Source organism: Thalia democratica, chromosome 9 (assembly GCF_965202585.1).
Source record: "Thalia democratica chromosome 9, ktThaDemo2.hap1.1, whole genome shotgun sequence".
In the NCBI taxonomy this organism is placed as follows: domain Eukaryota; kingdom Metazoa; phylum Chordata; class Thaliacea; order Salpida; family Salpidae; genus Thalia; species Thalia democratica.
The window spans coordinates 31,594,096-31,621,145 of NC_139173.1; the positions used below are offsets into that span (position 1 = coordinate 31,594,096).

Consider the following 27,050-nt stretch of genomic DNA (forward strand, 5'->3'; position numbering starts at 1 on the left):
CTTAATCTGCACAACGTCTATTTATAGTGGTAATTAGTCAAGTTTTTATCTAAAAATAAACAACTAAATGGAAAGTATTTAAAAATAGTCTTGTGTTTGTTTACTTAAACTACAGTATAATAAATACTATTTTGTGCACGTGCCTTTTAAAATCACAATAAACACACTTTTAAAATAAATGCTGTATAAATTTAAAAGCTAAACTAATTATTATTAAATAAAGAAACAGTCTTAGTAATCAAAAATGACTATGTGCTTATGTCTCATTTTCAGCTATGCAGCATCTCAAATGTTTTGATAAATGTCTAAAATTATTTAAAGAACAAAAAACTACAGAACTTTTGAAATATTTTTTAATAATCTCATATTTTAAAAAACGTAAAGAGCATAGTTCTTTTTTTTTAATATGTTTTTTATTGATATTTGCTGAAAATTAGAGACTTTAAACAGATTCACAACAGAACGCTTACCTTTTTTTTTAATTTTATCAACAACAGTTTTTGGGTGCTCCTTATTTTTTATACTTTAATTTCAAAAATTATCTGTGTTCCTTTTTTATATATTTCTTTGAGATTTTAATTTACAATGAGCCAATAAATGAAAACAATACACTGTACTATTTTGTCACATTTACATATAGAATTAAAAATCTAACAGTAAAACTTCATATACTATGAAACAGAACTGCACTTTTGGTAATCAATTTGTTCGGTTTATATATTTTTTTTAGTTCTGTATATTCGAAGTTTAACCAGTTAGGGTGCTAATGTACTAAAACTTGATCTAAAATAAAAGCTTTCAAATTTTCATTAGCAAGTTCCTTTATTCATTTATTTATTTGTTATTTCAATTTATTATTTTTAATTTATTTATTTCTTCAATTTTTATTACATTTACAGAAATCAAATTTTTGCTTAAGACAAACTGTGGTATCTGGCTTTAACAATATTGAGTTTAAGTTTATTAATCAAGTGAATAAATGTAGTTTTAAACAGTTATGTTAGAAAAAATATTTATTAAATAACAAATAGTTATATAACTGAAAGTTAAAAACAACGATATCTGGAAACTGTCAGTACAAAAGTATTTCGAGTGCCTTACGTTATTCAAAAAACTACAAGATGTAGTTGAAAAATAGCAAAATTATTCAGATTGCAATGCGTTAATACAACGATTAATAACTTAAGTTATTTTTAAACATTTTGCTTTTATAATAGAGCTTGTTAAAAAAGTAAGTTTAATTATAACAAAATATAAAATATAAAGAATATTACAAGTCAAAACATTTGAATTTATTCGTGTAACATTAAAACCTTGTTAAACAATTGTACTCCTTTATTATAAACTAATACTTTTAAAAATTATATTAAGTTGTAACTTTTACGTACTTAACTCTAATTTTATGGTTCTGAAACTAAACGTTGTTTTTTTTTGTACATGATACATTTATAAAAGTTTTAAACCTTAAAAACTAAACAAAAACATGTTTAAGTTTGCTAAATTGTAATTAACAATGACAATTAGCTCAAAATCTTAATAACAATTGAAATATTTATTGTTAGAGTGTTTAAATTTTGTTCAATTTTGAAGACAAAAATTAATTTGATTGTTAGCAGAAATATATTGTTAATAAATAATTTAACTAATGTTTAATTACTAATAAAAACAAATATTCGACATTTTACAAATACTGTGTATGTTTTATAAAAGCTACAGAAAATTTACATATAAAACGTGATAGATATTACTAAGTTAGTTATAAAGTTAGTGAGTTTTGTAAATCGAATGCCGTTAAACTAGGTTTTTTTTTTGAACATTTTTATTAAGAAATAAGTAACACTGAACACAAACATAATAATAAGTTAAAGCAATAAAACTACAGACTTTGAGTTAGTGGCCAAAAGATAAAATAACAATGTTAAACACAAAACATTAGCAAGTTAGGTTTCGTATAAAAACTTTATAAAATATTTGTTACTACCGAAAAATTAATTTTTCATAAAAAACTATTTTTATTGATTTTTTAAAATTGCACTGAAAGAAAGTTTCTGATTTTGTTTTAACAAATAAAGTAAACAATTTTATAACATTTGCAGCAAAGTTTTTTGCAAATCTTCATGACTCTATTTGTTTATTCGATATTAAAGTTATGTACCACTACCAACTTTATCAAAACTCTTGCTGAAACCTTATCAACCCAAATAATATCTTGTTTTAATATCAAAAAACTCAGTTGGAAGTAAATAATTAAAAGTTCCTATCGAAAATTATACAACTATTTTAATAATTTCACAAATGTGTCTTTAAATTGTCACGTCAGTAACATGTGTAGTACCTATGTTTAATAAAATAAAATAACTACTAAAGTGATATATTATTAACCGAATAACATACTTAAACTTTTAGTATTTCGTTAAGACCAAAGCTGTACTTATTATGAGACAACTCTAAAATATTCTAAGTAGAAGCTTAATAAATGGTTACACTACCAGTAGTAAAACCAAGTTATTTTTATTTGTTCCGAATAACTTTAAAAAAAAAATAAACAAAAACTTATGCTATTTAGTGGAAAGGGTATTTTTTGTGCTAAAATTAAAAAAATATAACTTAATACAATCTGCAAAATAGACCATTTTAAATTTGTTTGTTTACAAAAACTTGATTTATATAAAAAACTTTTATCTATTATGAAACTTTATGTCTACTTAAATGCTAAAAATAGTACATAAATTGCAAGGCTGTACAGCTTAAGTATTATTCATTTTATTAAAACAAACAATGATAGGCAAGTATTACATATAAAGTAAACAAAAAGTGAGTATATCGGCATAGAACATACAACGTCAGAAAGAAAAGTTTAAAAACTTGATTTAAAATTTGACTAGTGTTAGAAATTTAGAGCAGAAAGCTTCAGTTATTTTGTTTTAAATGTTTTAACAAAAATAAAACGTTGCAAAAAGAAAAAATAAACAAAAATATTGGTTTTTGTTGAGCAACCACCACTTTTAAACCTTTTTTAATTTGTTTCTTTAATATCTTAAGACCATTTTATTAAAACTCTGTAAAAAAAATAAAATATGTTATTTTTAATGAATTTAAAGTAAGTAGCATAAGACCATTTACAAAAAAATTTTCTAATTATCTATTAAATTATTTTGAGTAAGTATTTTTTGAGACAATCATTCTTTTTAATTGTTGAATACAAACCAAAAAGAACTTTTTCTATTCGCTTTGAACTTTAACAACACGTAAGCTATCCTTTCGAGCTCCTAAAAAAATCGAACAGTCTTTAAACGGTCTGAACTTTGGCGGGCTTGACTTTTAACCGCACGCTGTCGCTGTCGAGTATAATGTCGTTTACGGCGTCCAATGAGAGACCTTCCAGCGAGATTCCGTTCACCTCCAAAACTTCGTCCCCGGTTCGCATCAGTCCAGAATACATCTTTTCCGGGTAGCCGTCGTTCAATGATGATATGTAGAAAGCTGTCGAAGTTAATTATATTTAAATATTTGAAACCTGTGCTAAAAAATATTTAGTCAAATTTATAAAAACCTTGAAAAGCATTATATCTAACTAAATATTTTAAAACCTTATAAATTTACTTCAGTTAATAATGTAAAAACACGGAAGATAATGAATAAATTATGAGGAAAGATGCTAAAAAAATTTATAATTGTTTAAAAAAGATCTGAGATTAGTGGAAGGGCTAGTATTTAGGAATAAAGAAGGAATAATATAAGATTTTATAGATAACCTTATACTTATAATCCTTGGTGTTTTACTGTCGTTACAACTTTTTTGCAAAATTATCTTTTTAATCTTTAACGACTAAATAGAATCAACGCATAGTTAAGAAAGTAAACTAAATACTTTATTTTGACTTATTTTTAAAATTTGATCAAGCAACTAATGTTATAAAACATTAGGTCAATAAAACTATAAAGTTTCGTTAAAAATTGTTATATTTCATACATCGTTTTAACCATATAAAAATTTTAAATAAATAATAATTGCTAACAGATTTTTATTCGTAAAAACTATACAAAACGATAAGTTGCATATCTTTTAGTTTTTTTACAGATATCAATACAAGTTTTATTTTTTTAATATATTAATTTGCCGTAAAGAGGTAGAATGGTGTAGTTAAGTGAAAAACTACTTTACGAAATATAATTTCAAATATAATTTCAAAATTGGAATCCATACTACGAATGTTTTTAAAGTTTTATAATCGTCAAGTTTAACAAGATTTTTTTCTTTTATGTATACTAGGAATTGACAATTAAAAGTAGTTAATATAGATAAAAAATGTTTACACTAAAGTTGGAAACTTGTTTGTATGTACAAGTTTAAAACTCCAACAGGATAAAGCAACAAAAATATCAGTCTTTTTCTTAATTAGTCGCTACTGACTATGAAGTTATGTAATTGAACTATTTTCATGTTACTCACACAAAAATGTTTAATTTTACACGAAACTTTACGACTTTAAATTATTCACTTAAAAGTTCAACCTTTGTTTTATTCAAAACAACTTTACTACTTTTAGCGACATGAAAGTCAATTGAATGTACTTTCGCTCTTTACAAGCAGCAAACCTCAACAGATCTCTCCCACAAAGCAAATATTATACCAACCCACGCCGAGCAAAACAACAAAACTAAAAACATCTCGTATTTGCCCGATACGACTTTTGTTTTTATGACGTCACGAAACTCACTCTGGCTGTGAGGATGTTGGTCCAGGTAGAAGCCGAAGGGTCCCGAAGGCGGTTTGGAGATTTCAACCAAGGCCGTTCCTTCTATGGCGTTGATGCTGACCACTCGTCCGATCGGTCTGGAATTTATTAATAATTGTTTTACTAAATATTATAGGTAAATAATATCATTTAATAACTAAAACTTTGAATTTTTGTAAAAAAGTATAATTTTTTCAATTGAAAATAACTTTTGCCTTTTTGAACTGGATATATTTGTTCTAAATTCTCTAACTTTAAGATATTCTTTTATTTGTTGTATGATTTGTTTGTTGACTTAAACATTTTTTTCATTGTAATAAAGATTAAGTTAAATCATTTCCAGTTTTAGTTAACTTTATTGCAATTGGTTTTTAAAAGAGGGTTTTTGTTTTAATCAAGTATTGAAAATCATTATTTACATTTCTATTTGAATGTCTTTTTTTTTTGTTATTATATACAGCCTTATCCTACTTTTACTATACTCATTTACTCTACATTGCATAGATCTAAAACTTGATTTTATGCATAATATTTATGCTAATTTTAAAAGCTGCTAAAGTTAGGAAATTCAACATACCTAAAATAGTTGGGTCGGCTTATTTCGGAAGGATGTCTCACCGATGTTGTTAACCTGTTTTCACGTAAATATTTAAAACTTCTTCTTTAATTGCATAAGTATTTACAGCTTTTAGATACAGTTGTTAGCTTAAACACAACCTACAAAACCATTCCTTAACCACATGTGGAAAAAGTAATCAAGTACATAACAAATGCAAACAAAATATCTTAGTAAATTACGGTAAATATAAATAAACTAAAGCGCTCAACTACACTGCGCTAACGTGAGAATGTTATTAGAGAGCTGATGACAAAAAAACACACAGTTGTAAAATTTCCAAGAAAACCACTACAACAATAGAGACAGCAAAAGTGACAATTATCGTGGCAGATGATTCATCACCAGTTTAAGTTTAAGACGTCATATTTCGACCTGTTGGACAAAAACTTTTGTAGGAAGTTTGTGAAAAGTTCACGCCCGAGCGATTTTCAAGCCCGCAGCAACGCAATTACGGTTGTTATGGCAACATTATCTCAGATGGCAACTGTTTGTTTAACCTCATGAGCAAGATGGGCAATTTTCCCATTTCATTCAAAAAAAGAGATGTGTTTATTTTTACAAATGCGCTAATACTCAAGTTTGTTCTTTCGTTTTTAGTTTTGTTTTTTATCATATTTCAGTCATCTGCCGTTTTGAGAGACACTCAATAAATTTTCAATTGTCTGTGTGGCGAGATGTTCAAAGCCCGTGGCATTTTGAATTATCAGAAAAAAAACGTTCAAGTGTACAGTTTTGACGAGATATTTATAATCAGTGACTTTTATTATTAGTATTAAAAGTTTTGTGTATGAAGAATTTGCAAAAAAAATTATAATGTTTGTTGAGTTTTACTTATTAGTTTCAAAAAAACGAAGATTTCATGTATAAATAAAAAGTTACTCCTAATAAACTATGAGCTTATAATAAATGTTAAGCTACTTTCAAATACCGGAATCTTCACTTCCTTTAACCTATTAAGAGCATGTAAAAAAAAATTATAATTGTTAAATTTATGTCAGGTATAAAAGTAAGTTCACTAAACTTACACGTTAGATTAGTGTTTAGCTATCACAAAACTGAAGTTAGTTACGTTTGTTTAGAGTTTCAATAATAAAACCAAAAAATAATAATTTCGATAGTTTTTTTAGTTGTACTTGTATTTCAACACAAAAAAGTTTCCCAACAAAAAAAATTAAGCTAAAACTCAAGTACATGCCAATTAGTAGTGAGTATGGATTATAAATTATAAGAAAACATTGATGTAAAAAATAAACTTATTTTCAAAAGAAAAACTTCGAATTAAGCCAATTGTCATGAGTTAAAATAACTTTTGATTTCTTAGACAAATCTTTGTTTATTTTTTAAATTTCACACTTACATACTCTTATCAGTGACTGTATGCTAACCAGACAAATTTTAGAGAACTATAAACAAATGAGCAATAGTAACACTCCGCCAATGTTTATTTATTCTACCACAATTGTACCTGACGAGCTGTAAGAAACAGGAAAACATTTGTACTACAACAAACAAACGTTGACTAACAATCATTGCTAACTGATTTAAAAACGAATTTCAACCAACTCACCGTTCCTTCTCGGCGATGTTTTCCAGGTTGAAGGTGTCGATGGCGATCGTGTTCCTCACCTGTTGCCTTCTCAACCTCGACTTCCTCTTCCTCATCCTCACCGTGCTGCTGATCATCGACGCTATTGAGGGCGACTTCTTCAACCTTCCCTGCTCGAACACCTCGTCGTTGTTGTATCCGCTGGGTGGCGACGTCGGCGATCGGTTGGACGTTGAGCTGTTGTGAAAATTGTAAAGTTGTTGTAAACTGTTGTTGAAGTTTGTTGTCGTGAAAATTTTCAAATTTTATTACCAAGCTAAAATTTAATTTCAGTTTCTCGTTGATTTTGAGGAAAAATTAAGTTTAAAATTTAAACCATTACAGTAACCTTGTTAATATTAACCTTTTATCTTTCTAAATTATCAACCAAGCTGTAAACTTGTTATCAAAGTTAGTAAAGAAATATTAGTTTTAACAAAGTTGATTCACATTATACCATTTAGCTATATTTATTCAACATATTCATAAGTTGCCAAAGTTGAAATAAAAGCAAAAATTGTATGTATAAAAAAACGTTAAAAATAGTTAGTCTATGTCATTACATATATTTATTATAAACAAAAGTTTTGTTTCAACTCACAAGTTATTAGAATCTTCTTATTAAATAATATTCTTGAAATATTTTAACCAAAGTTACATTAAAGAAGATTTAGTATTTACATACAGTTACATTCTACATCTAGCTTCAAAAATTAGTCTTTTAAACATTCAATGAATGCCAAAACTAGTGGTATGAAAAAAGTTCTACAATTAATCTATGCCAGTTTATAAATTTATTATATATAAAATCTAAACTCTCTTCAACTCACTAGTTAGAATCTTCTTCCGCCACCTTATCCATGCTGATCGCTCTCCTGATGTTCTGAAAACTGAACGCTCCCTTCAACCGCTCCTTGATACTGGGTCTCCTCGGTTGACTGAAGCTGGTCGGATGACCGGGGCTGGACGGCTTCTTTCCAGAAAAACTGTTCATTTTTTTAGGAATTTATTATGTATGCCGATTATAGTTATAAAACTGTAAATATAGATTTAAAGCCTAATGATAACTGTTAAGCAAATATTGGTGTTTTTCGGGTGACCTGAGTTGTTTGGTTTTATATTCAGAAAAATGTTTAAAACGGATAAACTGTTTAAAAAAAAATTTCTGTTAGAATTAGAAATATCATTAACATCTCAAGTGGTCAATAAGTATGTTATTCGGAATTTTTATACAGATAACATGAATTTGAAGCTATAAATGGAAGTTTAAAGCGTTAATAAGATTTGTTAAGTGAAAATTGGTGTTTATCGGATGAGCAAAGTTGTTTGGTATTTTACTTGGAAAACTATTTAGATTAAATGTGAACTTTTCTGGGAAAAATATTTGAAAACCTATTAAGATGAAGTTTGAACTCTACTAGTAAGAAAGGTTTTTATAAGCAGTTTTTAAAGCAAAACCTTAATTTAAGTATGAATAATATATTTAGTATTTAAAAAAGTCATGAAAACGATAAATTTTATTTTTACTTACGACGATTATTTCTGTCTTTTTTAATTTAGAAATTTTTTATTTATTTTAACAAAAAAAAATTTTTTTAATAACTTACTAACGCATTACAATGTTTAAATTTTCAAAGTATATAAGTATTTGTAGTATGTATTGAAATTTTACTAGTATCATTTTAAATTTACGAGGTCAAAATTTATCAATTTCATACTTATTTTTTATACAAATCCTTCAGAAAATAAATTGATATTTTATACTCAAATTAAGCTTACCCACAATCTTATAAAATTAGAGCGAAATGATTTTAAACAAATTTTGTGGTTAAAAATTATATCATACAATATACTTTTTGTAAAGCGTTGTCGTAATTTCTTTTATAGTATAAAAATGTATAAAATGATATCATACTTTAAAAAACAACAGTATAAATAAAAATTCAAATATAAAATCCAACAAAACATGTAAAAGCACAAGTTAAAAAAATAATTCTCTTATACAAAAAATTCAAAACTTTTTTTTTAACTAAAGTTTTTACAGTTACACACTCAACTTTACTTTTTATGTTTAGCACAAAACTATGTTACAGTAAAAAAAATAAAAATTAGTAATACTGTTTTAAATCGCAACCTCTTATAAAACTAATAAAAAACGATAACATTATTTTATTGTTTTAGCTTTAAACTAAGTAAGCAGCTTAAGGGAAGAAGACAGACAACGTAATCAAACAAGTTTTATGCGCTTGGTTAATCATTAATCGGCAAACTTGTTTAACTTTGCTGATAGCAGAAAACAACACAGAGCTGAAGAGCAATTAACAGACACTTTTGGAGCGAAATCACTTGATCAAATTAACTACTTGCTGATTGTTTGCCAGTAATTATTAAATTAGTTAGTGTTTTAAATATTTAGTTTATGTTTGAAATAAAATAGCACACTATTTTAAAAAATGATATAATTTTGCACACAAAACCAGTATTTTTTTTCTGTCTAAGGATACATATGCATGAAGTTTTACTTAACTAACTTTTATATGAAATAAAGAATTGTTTTAAGCTTTAACGCTACAAAAACAATCATAAACAGGTAAGAATAACTAAAAGCTTGTAACAAGTAATTTTTAAAAGGTAGTTTTGTAAAAATGTGCTTAAACAAAAATGTTTTTTTTTGAAAAACTTATAAAGAATTTTTACTCTTTGACAACAACTTTTTTAAAGTTGTAAAAATCAAGAAGTAAATTACTAAAAATAATAAAGTTAACAGTATGTTTAAAACATGTAAAAAATTAATTTTATAAAATGTAAATCTTTTCAGACTAAAATTTAAACAGTTAAATATTAAAAAAAACTATTATTTTACTTAAAAGTGTAAACAACATTTTAAGCATGATAGAAATAATTCAACTAGAATACGCTTAAATGTTACAAACAAAAATAGTCGTATTTATAGATATGATTTATTAAAAATAAGAAAAAGTCAGAAACAGTAACTTAACTAAACACAAATAAAATAAGTATATTTTAAATATTACCACCTACAAAATAACAATGAAGGTAATGAAACTGTTGAATTTGAAAAGAAACTATTAGTTTATAAAGTAAGCTACAACGGCTTAAACTTTAATTAACTTAAAAGTATCAAATTTAAAAGAAAGTAACACAAACTTTAAGAAACTCCAAAAAACATGTTTTAGATTGAAGTTAAACAAAAAACGTTTAAAAGTCGTTTAAAATACGTATTAGGTAAACTAAAGTATTAAATTGGATCAGAAAAAAACTGTTCAACTTTTATTATCATAACAATTTGTTTGCAGTAACTTTAAACAACTTTTAAAAGCAGTAAACCTAACTATAACTGATTTTAAAAACTTTGACAATAATAAAGATAAGTTAATAATACTCACGGTAAACTTCAATTATTACCGGTAAACACGGTAATACTTCAAGAATCTAGATAGAGTACAAAAGATTTAAAGTAAAAAAAGTTTTAAAACTAATATCTTGATGTTTTTTCACGAGAACAGGAAAAATCACACAACTAGAAAAAAAAAAGAAACGGCCGTAAACAAAAAAGTCCTAGTTACAATTGTTAATAGCTTCAAGTTTAAACCACATATTAATAAATATTCAAGATAAAAAATCATCGTTCTAACAGATACCTAAAGTGACAAAGAATTCAAATTTGCTTTTACCGTTTTCATACGGTAGAAAGAAATATAACACCTACTAATGAGAACCTACCGCAAGTAAAATATCTAGCTGCCAATATAGATACATTGATGAAAGTCTTAAAATGCAAGTTTAAACCAAACTAACTTGAGGCTCCACAGGGACCCGCTGTGGTTCTTCTTGTCATTTTTCCCGCCATTCGCCAGATCGCCCGAAGTGGTCGATCTCATGTTCGACATGCGCCTCCCAGTGGCCGCCGACATGGTGCTGAACTTGGAGTTGGGTGGGGGCATCAGGTCCCTGTCGCTCGTGCCTGAAAGTGTGATGTCATAAACAAAAGATCTTTTTTACAAATGTTTTGCTAGAAAATAAAACTTACTTTTGAAACATATACTTTATGTAATAATATGCGAAAAGCTAGTTTAAAGTTTCGTTGGGATTATTAATGATTATAAACAAAATTAAATAAGAGTATTTTGATAATATATTTGTCTTAAAATTCCAAAACTAATAATTAAATTTATAATTACTTTAAGTAGTTTATGTTTATAAGAAAATACGTCATAAAAGTCGTTGCAAAAAAGCTCTTAAGGTGAAAATTATCACATGCTAAAGAATAATTACAAAACATCTATTTTTAAATAGTTGATGTCTTTATAAAAAAGTTTTAAAACTATTATGTTCAAGATAATTTTTTCAAGTTCATGTTTTTATTGTTGTTAAATCTAAAATATAAACTGTATTTAGTTTCTAGTAAAGTGGTTTGATTTAAATCGTTACATTAAAACAAAGTGATAAAATCACGGTTGTCATTTACATAACATTTATTCAATGTTTTTGTTTTGTAATTTATTGTAAAACATAAAAAGTTGTAATTCAAGTTTTAAAGCGTGTACAATTTCTGAAAAAAATTTTAATAAGTTGTATTAAACAAACTAAAAATCTCATTTGTTTATTAACTAGTCAAATTTGACCACTAAACTTATAAACTGAAAAACACACACATACCGGACTCGGACGCTTTCGCTAAATTTGCCAGCGACGCGCTGAGGTCCTGCTCGCTGATTGGGTAGTTCATCTCGTTGGCGTGGTGATACTGGTCGTACGGGTAACCCCCCGCATTGCCCCTCCGCCCCTGGTGCGAGTTGTTGCCGTTCAGGTTGAAGGGGAACGTCGGCACGCTCCTCCTGTCGTGCGATTGTGACGTCATGGTCATTCCGTTGTCGAAGGTCGTGCTCCTGATGCGCATCTTCACCTGGTGGTGGCTCCCGTTGTGGGGATTTTTTTGCGCCAGGTTGCGCCGCTGCCGCGCTAGAGAGTGGGCGTCCTCGACCATGCAGATGCTGAAAATTTGTTTATGTTTAACTTTTTAAACATTTTGTTTATTTTTTTTTTTCATTGTTTTGCAAAAGCTTAGTGTCTGTACGTATATTTTGTTTATTTGTTTAAGTGTTTGTTTAATTTTTATTAAACACTCTGTTTTGTGTAGTAAGAACTTGGAAAAGATTTTTGTTTCTAAACTTAAGTTGCACAAACTTCTTTATTTAAGAAAAATGCTTTTTGTTTATTGCTACACAAGTACGACATTTATTTGTATTCACTCTTTTATGTGTTTTGTGCTGTATTAACTTTTTGTATTTTTAATATAGTTTTTTTCATTTTAAAGTAAAATAATTGATAATTTCATTTAAAAAAATACTTTATTCATTTGAATGATATCAAAACTTTTAAACTGCATAAACTAAAGTTTGACTCCGAAAACTCTGGCAAAATGAGTGACTTTACATAATAAAAACAGAAAGCTCTTTAGCTTTAGCACTTCAAGGTTTAATATTTGTAATTCAAATATATCCTATTCGCCTTTTAAGTTATGTTTTAAAAAGTTCTATACAACACCTTCCAATCTGACTTTATATATACTTAGAAAAACTAAATATTATACAAAAATAAATTAATATACCTACTTTAATTTCATATAAAACTAATAGTTTTTTTTTAAATCGACCGACATATAGTACAAATTTTGAAAAATACGTTAAACGGAGAGAAAAATCTTAATAAAAACGTTTTAAAAGCTTAGGTGTGTAACTACGTACGATTTAAATTTTCCAAGAAAATTAAGCAAAATGATCTTTAAAATTAGGCACTTGATCTCATAATAGGAATAAAATGAAAATAAAGACTTTAATCTTCGAATGAATAATTCATTAAAATCTTTTTCCGACTGTTTTGGTATGAAAACCTTTTTGGAAACGCTTTAAAATTTATTATAACTCAACGTTTAGTTTTTATATGAGTATTTGAATGATTTTTGCTTTAAAAGTTTAGGTTGAAATTAAGTTTATCGCTTAACTCTTTAAACAAGGTTTGTTTTATAAGCAAAGTAGAACTGTTATTTTTTGATTTATTTTTAGCGTTAAAAACAAATACAACGAAACAAAAGTAATATTGTACAAATTTTTATAGCGTTTAGTACCTGCTAGATTCATTTTGACTTATGTGATTGCAAAATAAATAAATATTTTCAAACCTCCTAACTTTTAGATAGTTAATGATTTATTTAAAACTCTTTCCATATTAAACTTTGCATATTTACATTAGATCAATTTGTTAAAGATGTTTTAAATTTGACAAGTAATATGCTTTAATTAAAGACCAGACTTTATAAATAAAATTCTATTGCTAGGACAGTGATTTTTTTATTTTTAATTTTTTACAGTAAAAATGTTATTTTTTATTTATTTGTCTCTTAAAAAAGTATTGAAAAATTTAAGAATACACAAAAACTAGATAGGTGTTCTGTTGTATTAAGAAATACGTTACTATGAATTAGTAAAATATTCAAAATACTACAATTAAATAATTGGGAAACGTTGAGTTTTTGTCTTTCTTTTATTTATCTAAATTATTCATGATTTTCTTCGTTTGCTCACGTTAATTCCGCTTGGCGCGTTTAAAAAAACAATTGTTGGAAAAACGAATAAAAAAGGTTAAAATATTAAACGGATTAGCGCGCAGAGTTTAAAAGGTGAGAAATCTAATCGCAAAACATGAAAACTAAATTGAAGTGTTGTTCTAAATGATTTTTAAATATTTTTTAATAAATCATTTATTTATCCGTATGTATATGCTACTGATGAGTTTTAATAAGTATGTTCTAGTATGACTCGTGACTCACTATAAATTTAAACGAGGAAAAAAAAATTGACTACAATTAATAAATTGTTAGAAAAATTATAAAATTGTACATATATATCTAAAATGTAGAAAATATTAAGCTAGAGGCGTGCAAATAAAAATAATAGCAACAAAGCTAATTTCACAATATTTTTCACTGATTCATTGCTTTACTTTTACAAACCACTTGCTGACTCTACCAAATCATAAGTCTTGAAACAATTAGTCGCAGCATTTGTAAATATATTTACAACTTAAAAGTGCATATTTTTTTAAAATTTGTCACTGTTATTTTTACAACTGTTCCGACTTTAAATATTTCTCAAACACATGAAAACTCACGTGTTTCCTGATTGCAGCCTGACGTGCTTGCTGTAGTCTGCTCGTGACGGAGCCGCGTACGACGCCCTCTTCAGCATGACGTCATCGACGGAGGTCCTGACGTCATCTTGGGTCTTGACCCGCTCCATGGTGGCGGGAAGGGCCTTCATGGGCTCGCTTCTCACCACGCACGACTGGCTCTTGACTATTTTCGTCGGAACTTCTGTACTATCCGGTTTGCTGGGATCACTGGAGTTCTGTGGTAAATGATTATTATTATTATTATTGTTGTTGGAGTTTATTGTGCGAAGATGGACTCGGTCATTAAAACCTGAGCCGCTTAAACAATACACACCAAAAAAGAATCAAACAAACTACATTCAATAAAAAATTAAACATAACATATGAAAAAAAAATACAAACAAGTTGTCCTGTATGATCAAGTATAACTTAATATGTACAAAATATAAAACAAAATAAATTTTCATATATAAACTTATGCATTGACTATAAAAGATTACACATTTACAAAAATTATATACAAAAATTTATAATCTGTTTATGATTATGTTTATTGTTGAGATTTTTGCAATCAGTATAGAAAGTGTTTGTGAAGTAAAATTTTAGAAGACTGTGTTAAAAAACTGTATAGTTTTAAGTGTATGTTAGGCTAAAGTTATAAGTTATACTACTTTATAAGTTGTACTAAGCTTATCAAAAGAGTCTGGTATAAAAAAGTTATAAAATCATTAATGCTTAAAAAGAACTTTAACATTTTTTTAATAACGTAACTACTCTGTAATGACTTTAAACAAAAATTATGTTAGTATAAAACCAAAAAATCTAAAATAAGTTGCTCAGTAATTCAAAACAACTGAAAAAAAGAAACCAACCTCGACAGATTTCGGGGAATCACCATTCACGGAGGACTTTTGAACACTCGGTAGATCATCGTTCAACTTCGGTATGTTTTCAACGATCTTCGTCGAACTCTTAAACGATGAACTGGACACGTTGGAGGATGATGGCGACAGAGAGCTGCTCCTCGAAGACGGGGAGGAATACCCGGATGAAGACTGAGCAGCGTTCATCCGCAACTTCTGCTTCAACTTTTTAACTGTGACGTCACCGTTCTTCGTGACGTCATTGAGGGATTTGTTCTTGGCCCTGCGGTACAGCCTGGCGGGCGGGCTCGGCTTGGGGGAATTTTCTAGGGTCTTAATGGGGATCGGTGAAAGGTTTGAGGGTGGAAACTGGTCGGATGGTTTTTTGGGTTCTGAAGCGGAGAAAGAGTCACTGTTGATAATAAAGAGTAGTGTTAACGTTAAAAATATGTTAGTTTAAAAATATTAATGTTTACAAGCAAAAAATATTTTTCCAAATTAATTGATAATAAAGCAGTAAGCTTTAAAGCTTTTATTTATTTTATGTTTTTTGAATAGTAAATATCACTTGTTTATTTTTAAATTTTTTCCTCAAAAGAAAACAAAAACATAACTTAGAAATAATTTTGAGTTTTTGGGTTTTCAGGTGTATGAACAGCTTTGAACTTTTGCACGTTTTACACATATATATATATTTCAAGGTGAAAGGATTTTTTTACTTCAAACTCTTTTTCACTTTTGAGTAATTACTCAGCTTGAAACTATTTTATTATGTTAAAATTTAATGTTTGGCTTAGAGGTGAAAGTGCTTTTGTTTATTAATAAAAGAGGTTAGTAACGGAAAAATGCAAATTCATTCATTTTAAAAGTGTTATTGTTTTCTATTTTAAGTATACTTATAAACTTATCAAAAGAAATCTTTTTTATTTACATTATTCACAAAATTTTACATATTAAACGTGGAATATTTGATATTGTTGAATATTAATGTTGTAATAGCTTACTAGTAATGTTTATTTTATTATTTTTGTATTTTTGTACAGAAATTTAAAACAATACATATCTAATGCAAATTATACTTTGAATAGTTGCATGTATGGTTCATTAAAGAATACACTAATATTAAAAGATTCGGAATAAAATAAATTTCGCAAACTAAAGAAAAAATAATAATTACTATTTTGACCATTTTCAAGTTGAAGTACTTACAACTTATGTATATTTATTGATACTTCAAAAATACTAAACTCAATACGTTGTTAATAAGTGGGTTACATAAACTTTTGTAACCACAATCATTACTGATGAAATTAGTTATGTATTTCCGGACAAGTTTTTTTTTTTGTTTCTATAAGTGTCACTAAAACACATTAAAAAAAGCTTTAATGTTTTGAATAAAAAAATTATTTTAATTTAATAAGTAATTACTTAATTGAATGTTTATTTTTCACGTATTTTCTGTTGTTAAGTTATAGTTAAGTTAAAAGTTATAAAAATATATTGCATTAAGTTTAAGTCTACGTATGTTTTCATTTTTTAAAACAGATGACTATACATAACTATTTGATGCGCCCAAAAAATACAATGAACATTAGGTGATCATTTTAAACTAAAAAATTTATAACATTATAAAAGAAAAAAAGTTTTAGAACTCTACAAAAATTTGTTATAAGGATGAAAAAATCAATTTAGTTATAAACGACGATTGTAAAAATATTTACTACAGTAAACTTTATTAAGTAAATGTCAGTTGCATAACAATTTATACTAGATGTTTTTAAAAATAAGGCTGTTATGTAAAAATAATTACACATTAAATTCTTTGTGGTCGACCGAACTATTTTTGTGCATTACATGGTTCATATATGTCAGTCAAACAAACGCAAAAACAGATTTACAATAAATGAAATAAAAATACACTTAACGAAACTGTTTTCACAACTACATTTGTATAAATATTGGTATATAATATTTTTAATAAAAGAGTTTATAGAAGCTATCAAAAAATTATCATTAATCTTATATGAAACACTCATAAATTTAACCTAAAAATTTCTAATGAATATATAAAAGAATAAGTTGTTTTTTCTTAAATTTGAATTTTTCACAAAATAAAACAAACAAACTTTTCATGGTCGGACAAGTTTGGTGTTTTCATTTCCATGGGAACGTTGACGTCATCATCGGAACTAGAAAACGATTCGATGACTTTCGAATTTGCTTGTGACGTCATAATGTGGCTCGAACTTGCTTGTTGGCTCGCGTAGGACGGGTCTGATGTAAATTGGTATTTTTATTTAATTTTATATAGTTTTAATGCTTTTATAAACTTTAGTTCTAGCTTTTAGGATTGTTTAGTGTTTTACACTTTTTTAAACACACAAAAATGATATCATGAACTTTTGCTCACTTTTGTAATAATTAAGTTTTGTAAATTCATTAGTAATGGTACAAATAAGTTTTATTTATTTATTTAATTTGTGAATATCTAACTGATTTTAATTTTCTTTTTAGTAAAACTATAATCATCTAGCATTAAAATGGCTATAAAAACATTAAAAATTTTAAACTTGCACTAACCTGTGACGGTAGATTCCATGTAAAAACGTAATTTTTTTTAATATTTAAAAGCACTCTGAATAAAGATTAATTAAAACTAGTAAAATTAAGTTTTTTAACTTAGAAAAGTCACAACAAAATTGTCTTAAATGTAAAAAATATTATTTGTTATTTTTTTAAGGTACCATTTACTATTATATTTAAAAATGTTGCTGTTCAGATTCATAGTTAATAATGATAACTTCTAAGTTGCCTGTACTATTAAAAAAGAACTAACACTTTATAGTTTTTATAACTGACCTAGCAGTCTAACTTAGAAAAATGCAACACAAAACAAAATCAAGTTTAGCACAGTTAAACCAGTGATAATCTATAGAGTAAATAGCCATGTTCTTTATTAAATAGGTCAAATAAAAAACTTTTAATAAAACAAAAATGTTAATCACATCGACTGTTTTGAAACCACGTTCAATCGCAATCGACTTGTCAAGCGTCGAAAGCATTGTGACGCCACAAAGTATGACGATTATGACGCAACGCGTAAACATTCCAACGTCGCCACTGGCAACAGAGCAACAATCAGCTGATAAGCTCAGGAATTTCAAAAGCATTTGACATTTGACAAAAACTCACAAAAAGTTTTTACATGCAAATGTAAACAAGGTGGGCTACATCAAATAGATGTTGCTCTTGACACTTGCGAACAGTGCACACTTTGAAGCACTTCACACGTATCGATCTACTGATGTTCTTGTTGTTTTTATGACACTTCAGCTGCATTAAAATATTGCGTGTTGCCAGTTTCGTGTTGCAGTGTGGTTAGTTTTGTGTTGTTATATATAATTATTTGTGTTTTTAAACAAACTATGCACTGTTTTTTTTTATAATCAAGCATTATTTTTAATAGTTTTTATTAAAAGCGCTTTTTTTTTCTAAAGCACAGTGAGTTGAGCAAAGAAATAAAAACTTTGGAAAAATAATTCAATTGGAACGTAACGCTACTGTGAGCAACAACACAATAAACTATTGTATCAAAATACACTTGCCAACAATAAAAAAAGGGACACTTTAATCAAAGTCGTTTTTAAAAACCTTTCAAGTCAAACTTACACCTAAATATTTTTTTATAAATAATTTTTATGTTAGTTCATAAAAACTTAATTTCTTTTTAGAAAATACTACAACTAAACTAAAAGAAATTATCTTTTACAACAGCTGAAAAAAAAAAAAAAGAAAATCTCAATACACAACAGCGCAAGCGCAGTTTTACATTCGCACAAACAGAGACAACTGAAATTTCGCAGACGTCAACTTTGAACTGAGCAACTTTCCAATTTGGCCCGCGATGAGTGAGAAAATCTCCTGGGAAAGTTCGCATTTTTGATAATTGAGCTGTTGATTTAGTTACAATAACGGCGCTCAAGACTGTTCTCCGTACAATGGTTGTTATAATTCACCTATCCTTGGAGAATGGAAAGTTGTGAAAACTGTTTTGTTGTCACCTGGTTTTAGATAAACTTAGCTAGCAATGTTTTTGCAGTAAATAGTAATCATCACTTTATTTTACCAGCTAAAATGCAACAAATAGTCAAAGTTTTTTTTATACCTAGGTAAGCTTTTTTGTTGAATAGATAAATAGTTGTTGTATTGTATCTTTAAACCTAAAAGTGTTTACTTTAGTATACAAAAGAAAATATTATCAAAAGTCATCAGAACCAAAGCTTGTACTTTCGTGTGCCGTGAGACAAGCTCAAGTTAACACAAATTTTTGATCATACCACTTATGGCCTGATGATCAAAAGTGGTATGATCAAAAACTATAATAAATTAAAATTAAAAAACTAATTATATATTTTTAAATCTTTTTTATATTTACTTTCTAAAATGAGTTTCAACTTGTTTTAAACTCAAAACTGTAATAACAAAAAGTTTTTCAGCACATAAAATTAGATAACAATTTTACAACAAATTAAATTACATAAACTTAATTTTGTTCAATAAAAATTTCATCAAACACAGCTGATACAATTAGTTAATTAGAAAAGAGTAACAAAGCTTTCAGCATTCTTTTTACAGTTTCTTAACCCCTGTTGTAAGTTAACAAACTCAACTTTGTCGTAAAAACAAACTTTTAAGACAAAAACAATAAACCAAGCATGTACCGAAACATACGTAAAACTGGGGCAGTAAAACTTTACAACCACAAAAAACAAATTGATCAAAAATTCAGGTCATCCTCATCAAAAAACAATTCTCCCAATCCCGAAACCAACAATGTGACGAGCCGCAATAAACTTCCAAACAAACAAACTGCAAACAAACACTCAAGTATCAAAGGTCACTCGAGCAAACAATGTCGAATGTCGAACATTACGTCCTTGTTGGCGCCTTTTCGGCTAACTTGACTGCCGGTTGTGTCGTTTCGAATGCCAAACATCAGTTTGTCTCTCGTACGTGGGCAAGTCTCGCAACTGCGTTTTACTGTAAATCGTTGGTGTTTGCACAAAACAGAGGTGAATGTTTGCACAGTGTGCGTTTTACGAAAATGCACACTGGTTCCTATGAGAACTTTATGAGTATTAAAAATTTCTTTGAAAGGAAGGCCTCTTCAAAGTTTGTGTAAGCGACTTGGTATTTCTTTCAACTTTTTCTTGTTTTTTCTTTCAAGTTTCTGTTTATGTGCGCGGTGGTGTTATCACACGCGTTCGTCTGTTAACACTTGACTTTGTAAGTAGCTTCTTTTTATCTCTTTGAAAAGTTATTATTCATTTGTCTAAGTTTTGTTACTTCTTTTTTTTAAAGTCTGGTCCAGCAGAATGTGAGAAATATTTTTTTTTTAAGTTTTAATTTGTAAAGAGGAAAAACGTTTTCCTAGCGTTTACTGTAATTTGATATTTGCAGATTAAACATTCGTACTAAATTGCGCATTAAGGCTGTTTTTGTCGAATTATTTTACAAAGGTTTTAAATATTTATCACGTAATTTTTTAAACGTTTCTCTAATTTCATAAAAACTGATTTCTACTTCAAAAGTGTCGAAAATTACATTGCATTTCTATAAAGTGTATATAAAAACATAATATTTCTGACCACATTTCAATTAAGATTAAGATCAAGTGTGTAACAATTTTGCATTAGAGACAAATAAAAATTAATTAAAATCCGGTTGGTTGACCATATAATCGGTTTACATCATTAGATGTGACTTTTGCTTAAAACGATAAAATTTCATCAATTATTTAGAAAACTAAAAAGTATAAATGTAATAATTTCTTATAAACCAAAGCTTGATAATGTTTTTGAAATTTCTGTATAGTTTTTTTAAAGTTGAATTGTCCACTAAACTAATAGAAGCATAATTAAAATGATGAAAGTAATAAAGACTAAACTTTACTTACACCTTTTTTTTCACTATGTTTTAATGATTTAAACAATCAAACTGAAAAAAATAATAAAAATTGAAAATTAAAAACATTTGTTTTTTATACTAATATACACCTAAGTTAATATTTTTCCATTAAAAAAAGGTGTACAATAAAATAAGCTTTAAAACTTCTATAAAAAGTTGTTTTGTTTACTCAGTTCCATTTTCGAGTGGAAGTGCTTGAGATACAAAATTTTTAAGTATCATTTTATTAATATAAGTTTTAAACAAATTGTCCGTTCTAGTAAGTTTCCTATTCGAGTACTTAAGTCTGTAAATTTCATTTTTTTTAATAATTATAAAATATTAATTAATAAGGCAGTAATTACTGAAAATGGATACACTTAAAACTTGATATATTAGTGTATTAGTTTAATAAGTATGAAACTAATTTACTTACTACTATAATTACTGAATTACTGCTATAATTAGCATACTAGTAGTTAAAAACTGTTATAAATTTTAAAGATCTGAATTGTAATTGATTTTTGCATTGCAAACGAATGGCAAAACTTTATCTTATTTTATCGACTAAACTGATAAGAAAACGAAACAAAAGTAAAACGTAAAATCAAAGTAATAATAACTCTTAAATTCATCTAGTCTAATTTAAAAACAGTTACTACTGAATTTTGCTAAATAACAATCAACAAAAGCTGTAATGTTAATTTTTAAATCTTGCTCTTAAGCTTTCGTAAAGTTTTTAAATATCTAAAACCGTATTGAGTAATTCTGTGAAGTAATTGAATTTATTTATTAAAATTTTTCAAACTTTGCAGTATTTTTTCTAACTATTGTTTATTTTTAGTATTTGACACGTTTTTTAAAATTCAATACAAGAGTACTAAGCGTTGCTAAAACAAACATTGCATTGGTATTTATGTTTTTCTTTTATTTTTTTTATACAAAATATATGACTTTAAAAAAATCTTATTTTTTTGTAATTTTTTTTTTTGTTTAATTCGACAATTGTTCTTCTATAAATATCTTATACGATTTTAAACGAACTTAAAGCGTAAAACAACTACTAAGTTTTTCAACAAACGACAAAAAACAAAACGTAAAAACTCTCCTATGACTCAAAAAAGCCAAAACAAAAAATTCAAACTTTTCTACCCTAGAAATAATATTTTACTTTAAACAAAACTCAACTGACGCTAAGATTGTCATCTTGAGAAAAGTGACGAATAAGCTGCTAATAAATTATTAATTTCATCATAAAAAGCTGCTTGCTATATGCGCGCATAAATCTTTAACTCTTTCGCTTCTGCTATATCAAAAATCTCGAACGAAAGTTATTAACTAATTAAAAAAACTAAATAAAAAACTAAATAAAAAACTTGCAAAAAATGTTCAAACAACGACTTTATTGTTTTCGCTTGTTTAACTGTGTTTATGTGCAACATGCTACGGTGTCAAGGTTTATGCACAAACGAGAGAGGTGAAAAAAAATTCGAGAGAATTCAAACAATGGTCGCGGCTCTCAGGTGGAAAATTTGAAATTCGGTCACGCTTCAATGATTTTGTGTGCGGTAGCCAGCCGCCTTGCTACTTGTTACTTGATGTTTACAGTTTCTGTTTTTTTTAATATAAAAATATGGTACATTTTTTAATATTTGACCGTTTAAAACAAATTAGTCGTAACAAAGAAGATGTTCGAAAAAAAAGTTCTAAAAGTATATAGTCCTAATACTTGTTTGTCACAAAAAATCTGATATAAACAAAAAAACTTTAACGATGACTCTAAAAATTTAACACAGCAAAAGAACCTAAAGTATTTTAAAAAATAATTTTTTAATAAACTTAAGATATTTGTAATGTATGAATGTTTAAATTATATATTATGAATACTTGAAACAATTTAGTTCCAACAATATAGATAGATGTTCGAAAATAAAGTTTAAAAAAACACAGTTCAAAGTTTGTGAAAATTTTAACACTAAAACTCGGATATGATACAAAAAAAAATACTTTATTGATGACTTAAAACGTTTAAAACAAGAAAACTTCCTTAGGTATTTCGAACTTATTTTTTTGTGAATGTAAAATATGAAAACATGTGAACTCTTTTGCACAACAAAAAAAAAAGTTTGTACCCAAAACAAAAGAGTTATTTGCCAGTGAAGCGGAAAAATTAGTAAACCAGTAAAGCTTGGTCAACCTTAAAACATTGTTTCTTTTTCATGTTATTTAATGCATATGATTTTGTTGGCTACAAACTGTTAAAGTTCACTACGAAATTCTAGAAACAATCTGAAATTTTTAAATTTATATATAATGTGATAGATATATAATAGTCTGTAAGTTTATTTTTACTTAGATATTTTAAAGTTTTATATTTTGTACAGGCATTTAACAGCAAAATTTGAATATAAAGGAAAACATATGCTAAACAGGCTTATACGATAATCCAACAATGACCTTCAAAATAAAATTTACACAATAGTACTATTCTTTTTTTTTTTGTTCATAATTTGTTTTAAGTTTTCCTGTGTTACATAAATGAATTAAAATAAATATGAGTTAAAGTCATAAACAGTACTTTTATCAAACAATACGTGATTTTATTATAGAAAAAAAACAGATGCATCATAAGTTAACAAATAAAAGAACGTGCGAATAGCTCACTCACCGAAGACCTATTATCTCATCTAATAATAGAGAAACTTATTGAACCATTTTGAGTGCAAATTTAATTTCAAAACAGCGTATAATTGTTTAATGAAAATACACATGTTATTTTAAACCCATTAAAATCGCTTTCGAAAAATTTTAAGAACATAAAAGGGCTAAATTGGCTTTTGTTGTAATATTTTTATTTTTGATGGAAATTTTGCAATGCTATATGTTTATGTCATAAGAAAAGGCAAAGTTAACTTGGATGAATTAACATAGCAACTTGGAAAAAAACCAAAATTTTAGCTAAGTTTTTTTATAGAAATTAGAAAGAATGATTTTAGAATAAAAAAATAAAATATAAATAAAATCTTATTGAACCTAAGTTTAAAAAAATTGTCTTAGTATACGAATAGAACACTCATCAGGAGTATTTAAGAATAAAAGTCATTAAGTATGGCAGTGATGACCTTACTTACAATTCATGAAAACACGAAAATAGTTGATTTTGTAATTCAAATTATTTTAAGTAACATAATTTATTTAGTAAAATGTCATCAGTTTGATATCTTACCACAAAATAAGTGTTCTCTGAAAATCAAAGTGAAAAATTCAGAGTAAAGTTAATCTAATAATTTCGAAATAAATACTTTGAAAAAATATTACTGACGTTTTTATACCACTTTCAATTTTGTATCTGTGTTTTATACCTCAAGATGTTTTTCCGTTTTCCGTGAAAATCTAATAGATGAAAAAGTAACGTTTTTTTGAAAACATCTGCTTTTTAATTTTACAAAAGAAAAGGTGTACCGTCTTATTATTACAGTGAATAAGAATAAACCACAAAAATTCGAAGTATATCCACTAAAATACTTCAACATATTATAAAAACAAATGCAAAGTGTAGCAGACTGTTTATGAAACATTAAACCGTTTTTTGATTTTCAATAAGCCTTTTTTTCTGAAGTTTTCTAAGTTAATTGTTGAAAAATTATTTGTATAAATGAAAAAAACTTTTTGTTTTCTAATGGAGAGTTTTTTTAAATTCTATGATACTAAACGAGGTTAAACAAGTTTGATAAAAACAGGTCAAAAGAAAGTATTCTTTAATATGAATAATTTCATAAAAATGTTGATCCACTACACAGCTTAAGTTATAAAAAACATCCTTTAAAAGAAATATTTTTAAACAAAAAATTAAATAAAAATATTTACAAACCCCATAAATCACTCTTAACTCTTAATAAATCTATCAAACAAAAATTTTATTAAGACTCCCTTCTCTTAAAAGTTTATTAAAAAGTTTTCGATAAACTATGTTTCTAAAATCTTTTTAAAACTACGACTTTCAACAAACTTACTTCTATAACAAATGCGTTTGATGGTTTTAACTATGAAACTAATGCTTTATATAGCCTATACTGAATAAAGTATTTGTTTTAATAGCTAACTCTTATCTGCTTTTATTTTCACTACAATCTGTTATTTTTTAAATCAAAAATAATTTTTTTTATATAAACTCAGTTTTATATTTGAATTTTAGTACCTGTATTTTTAATACTTTTTCTTGACTTTGACCCGGGCATCAAATTTTTCCACATCTCATCCAAAGTCTTTCGGTTTGAAGTAATTTTCGCTTTCAATTCAGCAGCTCTTCGATTTATACCTGAAATGTAGAAACTTTTATAAGTATTATCATAATGAAATGCATAAGCTATTTTTACTAATTCGAATACTTGTTTAGGCTTTTATTTGTAAAATTTCTAAAGGTTGTACGTATGCAAGTTGTGAAAGTTACAAGTTAGTGTGTATGTAATTAGTTGGCATATTATTCTTCCCAGAAAATAAGTGCTTTAAAAATGTATTTTGGAAAAAACAATTTTTCCTTTTTATAAATGATACCTTAAGGCTTAAGACTTTATAAATTAATTATTAAATAAGTTAAAGTTATTTAAGCTTGAGTTTTACTCAACAAAATTTTAATGCAGTTTGCGGTTAGCTTTAAATGCTAGCTATTTTGTTTTTTTTTGCTAAAATATTTTTTTGCACCATAAATATTTATGATCAGTAAAACGTTAAATATGTTCGGCTTTTACACTAGTATTAGTGAAAAATATTTAATGAATAATATGCTTTTTCTTATACTTGTTTCATTTTTGTAGCTCGTTAAAAGTTGTGACTTAAAGATAGTGGTTGTTCTAATAACAGGTACTGATTATTTACTAATATTTGTTAAATTGATGTTTTTTATCGTTTTTTAACTTTTAAACTTAAGTAAGTTTCTTTAATAACCCTATTTTTGAACATACTTTTAAACATTTATTGCTGTTTCTTTTGATGAACACAAAAACTAAGTTTTTGTCGATAAACTTAATTCTAGAATATTATATTAGCTCAAAGATCAAACAAAAAAGACTAAAAGTAAAGTTGCCAGTTTTTTCATTTGCTACAAACAATTAATTGCTATTTTAATAAATATTATTAGCTTATATTTGCTTTTCTTGTTATTTTTTTGTAAATTTACTACCAATTTATAATTCAAAATCATAACTAGTTTTTACTTACTCTAAAAAGCAAACAAAACTCACTAAATGCTCTGTTAACCGTCGTCTTTGACATTTCTGCTTTATTCTAAACAAATCTGTGTAAAGACTTGAGTAAAAGTTTAGAAAAAAATTCGAGGATTTATTTCAACTCAAGTGTTAAACCACTTGATGAAAAATTCACTAAACATCCTTAGCTCAAGTTTAATTTCTTTTCAAGTTAAAATCAAGAACAATTAGTGAGAAAAACACTGGAATTCTTTTGTCAACACTAATTTGCATTAGTTTTAGTATTATAATTACCCTTAAATTTTTCTTTTAATTAAACTTAATAACGAAAGTAAAGAGTGATTTTTAAACAGATTCTCGATCATACAGTATGCTTGCTTAAATACAACTTCATAATTAAAAAAAATTATATTTTAATGTGATGGAAAATAAAAAGTTTTAGTTCAAGCTCACAAGTTTTTGAGAAAATATTTTTTGAGGTAGTAAATGTTTTTACGTACGTTATAGTACTTACATAATTTTGATATAATAGCTACAGTAGTATAGCTTTAAAAAAAAATAATTCAAAAATTAAACAGAGGGTTTCGTTTATAAAAATTAAAGCGTTTATTATATAACTGGACGTTTTTTTTAGATTAATGTACTTTTGGAAATAAAAAACGTTAAGTACTAATTTGAATTAGGTTTGTAAGTTTTTATCAGTCAGATAATTGAAAGTAATAACATAATTTAATTGTTACCTGTTAAATTGTTTCAGTTTTTTTTAATTTTACAGAAACAAGTTTATACGTTTTATAATAAGTTTATAAAACTGTTTCATTACTTTGCGGTAGATATGTACTAATTTGAATTACCGTTTTACTAAACAGTAAAAACATTGTTCGAAAAAAGAAAACTTAAGTT

At 26.8% G+C, this 27,050-nt stretch overlaps 1 protein-coding gene across 2 annotated transcripts; it reads right to left on the bottom strand.

The window, feature by feature from the left end:
* Nucleotides 1-2,943: 2,943 nt before the first annotated feature.
* Nucleotides 2,944-26,226, bottom strand: LOC145844092 (uncharacterized). Of its 2 annotated transcripts, XM_082951439.1 has the most exons (12): nt 26,184-26,226; nt 25,142-25,261; nt 17,124-17,271; nt 15,007-15,409; nt 14,135-14,370; nt 11,624-11,958; nt 10,763-10,928; nt 7,774-7,929; nt 6,926-7,141; nt 5,317-5,370; nt 4,722-4,837; nt 2,944-3,483 (listed from the first exon to the last, which is right to left on the bottom strand). In XM_082951439.1, exons 1-12 carry the CDS (start codon nt 26,212-26,214, stop codon nt 3,290-3,292), a joined length of 2,175 nt encoding a protein of 724 aa, XP_082807565.1. In that variant the 5' UTR covers nt 26,215-26,226; the 3' UTR covers nt 2,944-3,289. The 2 variants fall into 2 exon arrangements, with proteins under 2 accessions (XP_082807565.1, XP_082807566.1); XM_082951440.1 differs by lacking the exons at nt 25,142-25,261; nt 26,184-26,226 and adding an exon at nt 17,578-17,634 and having other exon boundaries at nt 2,946-3,483.
* Nucleotides 26,227-27,050: the final 824 nt, after the last annotated feature.

Coding starts and splice junctions, on each gene's coding strand:
- LOC145844092 (XM_082951439.1), bottom strand. CDS start 26,214: ATGTCAAAGACGACGGTTAACAGAGCATTTA. Junction 5,371..6,925: donor AACATCGCCGAGAAGGAACG/GTGAGTTGGTTG, acceptor ACGTGAAAACAG/GTTAACAACATCGGTGAGAC. Junction 3,484..4,721: donor CCAACATCCTCACAGCCAGA/GTGAGTTTCGTG, acceptor TAACTTCGACAG/CTTTCTACATATCATCATTG.